Raw genomic sequence first — 7,537 nt, 5'->3', positions numbered from 1 at the left:
TGGGGTGTTAATTAGTCACTGCATGAGAGAAGTAGCTCTAAGGAGGCCAAGCAGGACCCAGCAAGTTGGCCAGGCAGGAGGAAGACAAAGATACCAGTGTCTACTACCACCAGGAGGTGAGATCACTGTCTGTTTGCTAAGGGGAACGATGCATATTCTCATTTGGTCGGCACTCTGGGTGGTCCTACTGAGCAATGGTCATGTGAAAGCTGTGATAAAAGTGTCCATTCTATTAATAGAGATGAGCTGTCAGGCTTTGTGCAGTATGTCTGTTCAACAAATGTTAAGAGTAAAAAGAATTAGACAGTTAAATGAGAATAAATGTCAATGTGAATATAGAATGTATACTGCAGCAGAAAAAAAGATAAGAAGTGCATTATAAAAAGGAGGTAAACGATTTGAAAGATATAACAAAGCAAAAACAGGAAAAGACAAGAGAGTGTTGAACAACTCCTATCAGTCTCAGTTGCTGTCCAGCTGCTTACAGTAGGAAGGACTGCAGTGTCCACACACACAAATATGCACACACACCAGACATTCTGCCGATGGCTGACACAGATACTGCAATGCAGAGAGATGAAGGGAAGGAGCCAGCGAGCAAACGAGTAGGGGGGAGAAAAAATGAAAAGAAGAGAAGAAGGGATCATACTGTGACTGAGAGGAGGGAGGGGGAGAAACAGAGTAGGGTTACTAAGGAGCTCTAAAGTGGAGAGGAAGAGTAAAGAAAACAATGAAAAGACAGTGGTTGACAGAGAGGGTGACAAATTAGGAAGGATGCAAGTTGGGAGGCAGACTGAGGGCAGCAAAAGGAGAAACATGGGCTCTGTTAATCAGAAAGTATTTATTTATTCAATTTTTAAGTTTGATTGTGACAATTTAAATAGATAAATAAATAGTAAAAAAAAAAAAGAGTAGCAGGAATGCTTACTTTCACAATTTTGAGCTTCTTAATTGCCAAGCTCATAGAATGATCATCAACAAGAAGAAGCATGACTTGGTAATAAAATTGATGCATCCATATTAAAAAAGAGATTAAAAGAAGAGTCATAATTTTACTGTTTGTTTTTCTAAATTTGGCAAATTTAACAGATTACTGCCCTGATAAGGGTGTCCATCCATCAGAGCCAAAATAGAGAAGAGCCAACCAGAAGAAACCTTTCTGTGAATTGACTGTAAAGTGTGTAAAAGACATGCTTTGTCTCTCCTAAGCGTGAGATGGACACGCATGCAGAAATTGCATTACCAGTAGGGGGAGATAATATATTTAAAGCCACAAAGTCAGTAGTGAGCATAAAAAATATTAAGTACATTCCAGGAGCCTTAATTGTCTGAATCTATTAATCCCTTTCCCGTTATTATTTTCATGTTGGCTTAAAAATAGAACATCTCCCTCTGCTGTTACTGCAGATGACTGCAACTTCTGCATGAGTGTACATTTCATGTTTTGGAGAGGCAATGCATGAAATGGACACAGTGGACCAGCATGTCTATTGTGATATTACACTGAAAAAGTGATATTGTCTCCTTTTAAATATAGCATATTATATTTTGGTATATCTTTTCAATTCAAATGAGTAATTCCTGTCTACATATATAATTCGAGTAACTCCAGAATACATTCCCTGCGTTTTAATCCAATTAATTTTAGTTAATTAAATGTAGCTCAAAATGCTTAAGTATGTTTTTCATAGCCTCCTGCTGGGCCATTTTGCGCATGCGTTAGGACAGGCCACCATTTTGCACGCGGACTGAAGAAGCGGACTCTTTGTGTGCTGCAAGCGGGCTCAAGTTAATCGCACAACTTCATATAAAGGTGGTCTAGCTTCGGTAAGTAAACCTTTTACGGTCGTTTTTGTTTTATTTTTTTACCTCAGTCAAAGCATGTTGACTCTTTAAGACGTGTGCACATGGAGAAAGAAGTCTAAGTAGTTGTACACCTCTGAACTTTGTCATGAATTTGACTTAAGCTAGCTATGTGCTCTATTAGCTACTGCTCTATTAAAAGAGTAATTGTATTGATGCGTTAAAATGTCATATGTTTTTAGCTTAGTTCTTGTGGCACACTTTGTACTAACAAATTATGGAATGAGGCAATTTCTCTGTAGTTAGCTGTAAAGTTCACTGTACAGTCGCCTGCAGTTTTAAGTTGAGAAATCGTCCCTCCCGCCACAACATTGGCATTAAGGAATAGTCGGGCGGGGGAGGGGGCTTCTGAACGCACCTGCACAGTCAGGGGTGCAGTAGGAAATAAGTAGGATTGGCGTTGCACAACGTCTTTTGTGCAGAAAAAAATAATGGTTGTAAACTGTGGAGGAGAATAACTCAGTGGTTGCCAAAAATGTGAGATCAAAAGGCACTGAGAGTGATGTTTGTCAGAACTGAAATTAACTCAGAAAAGAAGTTGCTTCACTTGATAGAGCTGTTGAGTGCAAGACCTGTCAGCGGTCTGGTTTAGCATTTAAAGCCTCGCTACGTGCTTCCAAACCGCTGCATTTAATCTCAGAGAAAACTAACACAGAGAAGTAAAGCAAGTGTGTAAGTTCATCTCTTTATGTTTGCATAGTATTTCCATGTTGAGCTTAACAACCGATGTATGGAGCCACAGCTGGACTGGCTGTCGGAGTTTTGTATTGAGGGGGAAAGGAAGCGATTTGTTTTATACTTCAGCTAGAATGAAAAAAGACACAAAGCTGGAGTTATTCGGTGTCTTCATGTTGAACAGCTAAAACTTCTTCCCTCATTCTCCCCCCTCCCTCTCCTGTTGCTACTTCAATCATGAAACTGATCGATTATCAGGTGATCGGCTTTTCTGTCGCTAGTCTCTCTCATTTGTTAGTCACCCAGTTTGCGCTAGAAAGAGGAAAACGGCAGATAAACAACAGCAGCACGTTTAAGCTTGATAAGCTGTTGCTAGAATTTTTTTAATATTACTTCTAGTATCCGCTTATGTTTTCTGGAGCCACAGCCGTAATAGCTGCTGGTCATGATAGTTTGGATATGTGGTGAGAAGGAAACATGAAGGTGAAACCAGGAGAAGTTTTTACTGAATCATTAGAGCTGAACAGGTAATGAAGAAACAGGTTTACATTTTAGGTCACATGAATGAGTTGAAGGGAAGTTATGAACTGTTTATGAGAGACAAATAACACCAGGATCCTTTTCTATGTAGCTGACATCTGGTAACTGTGCAGGGGCGGATCTAGCAAAGTTTTGCCAGGGGGCCAGGTAGGGCATTAACAGGGAAAGGGAGACACAAAGACATAATTTTCTTTCTTATTCTCATTTAAAATGTCTAGCTTTTAATAAATAATTATTCTAAATCTTACTACCAAAGTGGTGATCTGGTTAAATGTATAGAGATCCATTATTGTATGTAGTAAATATTAAGTCTAATATATGCCCTAGTAATAGTAGTACATATAGCACTTTTTCCTTTGGGAAGGTACGCTGTCTGCGCTGTCTGCAACTGTATTGAAGAAAAATGTTGAATCAAATTATTATAGAAAAATAATTGATTTCTGTGCATTAAAGTAGATTACGTCAATTAAGCATTATCAGGCGAAGGGTGCGGGGTGGTTTCCTAATATTTTTGCTGGGAGTTGGCAGTCCTATTAGTTAGTTTAATATTTCTATGTACTGTTTAGAATACCTGAATAAGGAGGATGGTGTAAGTTTTTTAGGTTGATCAGTATTGCTGAAGTATAAAATATTTTGGGTGCAGTGTATTTTTTGCATACAGGTATAACAGAATAGCTTTAATGTTTTGTTTTTAAAACTGAGTATGAACTTATACAAAATGCAGCAAAATATTTATAAAAACAGTTTTATTTATTATAAAATACACTATATCGGATTCATATCGGCATCGGCAGATAATCAAATTTATGATATCGGTATCGGACATAAAAAAGTGGTATCGTGCCATCTGTAGTTTGCACAGAGGCACAAGTAAGATTTGTTTTGTTACAAGGGAGTATCATGAAGTAATGCACTAATGGCTTGGAAACGGTAATTGTTTGTCTTTCTAAAGTTTATTTTTTTTTATTTGTCTTCCTTTTCTGGCAGATTTTCTTCCCCTTATGTGTTACTGTTTATTCAAGAAGATGGTGTTATTTTGGTAAGTACATGCAAATTCCTTACATATTTATCACAACAGTATTTGTCACAGTATTTTAGGGACAAGTTTATCTATCTCATCTTAAGGGTTCTTGTGATTATTAATATTGATATTAATTAATATCAGTTAATATATATGATTAAATTTCTTTTATCCAGGACAAAAGAAAAAAAAAACTTGCGAAAGTGAAATGAAAAACAGGAATTTAGTTCTTGTGAGTTAAGAGGATGCAGAGCATAGGGTTAGATGGAGGTGGATCATTCACTGTGGTGATCCCTGAAGGAAACAGCCAAGAGAAAAAGGATCAGATTGCAAAAAAAAATGTGGTTTGTTTGCATACATGAGTCTTTACGGTACCCACAGGACTCCTGAAGTATAAGTACTCTGAAGTTTGCAGAGCAATTTCAGAGATGTTTGGGGCTTACATGGCAAGCATGTTTTTAGTTGCACATCTAAATTTTCTCTGCTCTCTGTTGCTGATGGCAGAGTTCTGCCCCGCTGACCTCACAGGTGAGACACTCCCACCAGTGGACAAAGAGCACAGGAAAATGTGTTGCCAACCACCTGAAACAGACAAATATCTGCTTTTTAAAACCCTTTAAACCCGTTAAATGGACTGATGCCATTCATTTCTTCTTTGATTAACAGTAGTAACATCCTTCATGCACTGTATACTAACCCATATGATAATCATGCTTTATGAAGTGATGGCAATTGCATTGTAGCATTTAATGAAGAAATAACAAAATAATCATACCAATGATTAAGCACCAGTCTTCTTTTTTTCTCTGTGTGTGTGTGTGTGTGTGTGTGTGTGTGTGTGTGTGTGTGTGTGTGTGTGTGTGTGTGAGAGATACAGGTAAATGCTGAATTCCAGTGTATTACAACACTTCAACTGGAGATGACCTTCGCGGCACAGTTAGACAGAATTACACCTCAGTTGATGACAGTTTTCCAGAAGAAGGGCGGTGTTTCTGGGCAGAAACTTGCCCACCACTTGCAGATCATGCAAGAGGTAAATCTGAATATTGCAAATTCTATTTGGATTTCTTTTGTCTTAAGTGGCAGGTCACTGGTGAGTCCAATAAGCCGTTTTAGGTGACCAGCCAAGCAATCTAAATTTTGAAATTTCATATATAAATTTTATTTACTATGTTTTAACTGACATATGATAAAATTTACTTATTGCGAATGTCAGACATTGTTCTTTTTTCCAAATTGGTTTAATCAGCAACTCTCTTTAAACAGGCTGAAAGTGATGTTAAAGTGAAAAGGGAAGCAGTTCTCAGGGCACTTTGCCTCTACCTTGGTGAAGAGGACGGAAGCCTTATTCGGGAGTTCTTTGTAAGTCATTTAAGTCATTGTAAGCAAGTCATCTATACACACACTTTTTAGATAGATATCTGTGTGTGTGTGTATTACACACACACACACACACACACACACACACACACACACACACACACACACAAACGACTAGATTGGAATTTAATTGTAGAGTTAATTGTTTTTTCTTTTACCTTTTTATTAAATGTTTAGGACATTGAAGGAGATGATATCCAGAGAGACCTGAAGAAGCACACCATGGGCATTTATGTCATCAACAGGGAGGATGGACAAAATGGACATTATGATGACATTGGAATATTTGTTGAAGGGGAGATAGTCATGGACAACATTGGATCTCTGGCGCAAGCTTGTGCATTGATGCTTGGAGTAATCTATGCACTAAACCTAGCCTTCCCCAAGGAATTGAAGGACTATTATGAATTCATTTAGAAAGTGTTGATGGGATTCGATGGTGAAAAGCTCTCCCCCAAAGTCTTTGGGCTGAAGAACAAAATTGCTACTGGATAGGAAGATTTCTAAAATAACACATCAAGAGAATGCTGTTATGTAAATTACCAATGACTGGTGCTCTTGTGAATAGGAGTGAAACTCTTGTACAACCATCATTTGTTCTGTGTTATGTTTCGATTGAACATTTTAACTTTCAATAATGAATGTTTCACGTGTGGTACATTTGAGTAGCTTGAAGAGCAACTTTGTAATTATTCAGTTATAGCTGCTGCCCTGCGTATAATCAGTGTTAACTCAACCGGATAAAAAAAAACAAAAAAACCCATTCATGATTACCACACTGCAGCACACTGGTAACACTTTAAAGACTATTAATTGTTTTGAAGCGAGTATGTTAGGTCAGAAAATATGTAAAACATTCAGAATCTTCAAGGAAGGACTAGAATGGAAAGACAGTGGTCAATAAGCAGTAAGGAAAACACAAGTTTAATTTTAAGTCTAATTACCTTATTAAAATGCAATTTCTAAATATGGATCGCAGAACAGCAAGTCTGAAACTGGTTAGTTTGTGGATGCATCAGTTTCTAATTGTGATACATTATACTGCTGGTAGTGTTTTATTCTTTTATGTAAGGAGTTTGGTTTTTTTTTTTCTTTTTTAGAGGAAGAGAAACATTGGTTAACATTTCTCTTGTCTGTTGTTTCTGTTTTGTTTGAATACAGCTTTTTAAAGCTACTAGTTCATAGGCAAAAGTTTTGTAATTTGTATTATACAAATTGCAGCAATTTCCCTTAGAGATGTGGATTCTTATTCTGTTTGCAACAAATTTTGCATTAATAAATGATGTGAAAGAATGTTGTAGTTTTCATTATTGACGTTTTTAAAAACTACAAATCAGGGTAAGCAATATTTTTTTAAGTAAACTTAACTTAATTGAAATAGAGAGAAATTAACAATTTGATTGATTTGAATATAAGTTTGGGACATAAGTGTAAAGGAAACAAATTATTCTGGTACATTTAACACGACCTTAGTTGGACTTACTAATAATATTTGACTAAGACGTATCCACAACAGTTAAGTTAAAGTAGCTTAAAAATATATGTTGGTTTTACTCGCTTAAATTAAATTCAGTGTACTTAAAAAATATTTCTGGATTCAAACAAATTTATTTCGTGCAACCACTTGTCATAAAAAAATTGAGTAAATTGAACAAAACATTTTTTTCAGTGTAGGTTGAGGTGACCTACTAACTACTGGAGAGTTGTTGGTGTATTGTGTCATGTAATCACATTACATTTTTCAGTGTAAAGCGTTAGTGTACTTATCTGCACACCGGGCAATAGAAAAAAAAACCTAACACGCCTTTTCTTCTTCTGCTTTAGCAGTACAGTTATAGTGGGGAACAGTTTAAAGGAATCAGAATTTTACAACTGGGTTTGCTAACTTTGCAATCATATACACAAAGAGCATGCTAACACAAAGCTAGCAAAAATTCCATAATGTAAATACATGTATAAATGTACATCTAAAAATGTGTTGTTTAATTGATTAGTTGGTCAACAAACAACTGGAAAAAACAAATTGGAACAATTTATTTAGACTATTTTGTAATGTCA

General features: G+C 36.5%; 1 protein-coding gene across 2 annotated transcripts; it reads left to right on the top strand.

The window, feature by feature from the left end:
• The first annotated feature begins 1,705 nt into the window (after positions 1-1,705).
• LOC308389703 (uncharacterized protein) lies at positions 1,706-6,775 on the top strand. 2 transcript variants are annotated; one of them, XM_080871201.1, is made up of 5 exons: positions 1,706-1,827; positions 4,066-4,117; positions 4,971-5,132; positions 5,366-5,461; positions 5,657-6,775. In XM_080871201.1, exons 3-5 carry the CDS (start codon positions 5,019-5,021, stop codon positions 5,894-5,896), a joined length of 450 nt encoding a protein of 149 aa, XP_080727327.1. In that variant the 5' UTR covers positions 1,706-1,827; positions 4,066-4,117; positions 4,971-5,018; the 3' UTR covers positions 5,897-6,775. The 2 variants fall into 2 exon arrangements, with proteins under 2 accessions (XP_080727327.1, XP_080727326.1); XM_080871200.1 differs by having other exon boundaries at positions 1,709-1,827; positions 4,977-5,132.
• The last annotated feature ends 762 nt before the right edge of the window (positions 6,776-7,537 follow it).

The sequence above is a fragment of the Rhamphochromis sp. 'chilingali' genome (assembly GCF_963969265.1).
Source record: "Rhamphochromis sp. 'chilingali' genome assembly, chromosome: 21".
Classification (NCBI taxonomy): domain Eukaryota; kingdom Metazoa; phylum Chordata; class Actinopteri; order Cichliformes; family Cichlidae; genus Rhamphochromis; species Rhamphochromis sp. 'chilingali'.
Note: the sequence above shows the minus strand (reverse complement) of the source record. Positions and strands in the feature narration are given on the sequence as shown.

What these genes read in the sequence shown, in the direction of transcription:
- LOC308389703 (XM_080871201.1), top strand. Translation starts at nt 5,019, where the DNA reads ATGACCTTCGCGGCACAGTTAGACAGAATTACACCTCAGTTGATGACA. An exon ending in ACTTGCAGATCATGCAAGAG is followed by an intron (nt 5,133 to 5,365) that starts GTAAATCTGAAT and finishes CTCTTTAAACAG; the next exon opens with GCTGAAAGTGATGTTAAAGT. An exon ending in GCCTTATTCGGGAGTTCTTT is followed by an intron (nt 5,462 to 5,656) that starts GTAAGTCATTTA and finishes TTAAATGTTTAG; the next exon opens with GACATTGAAGGAGATGATAT.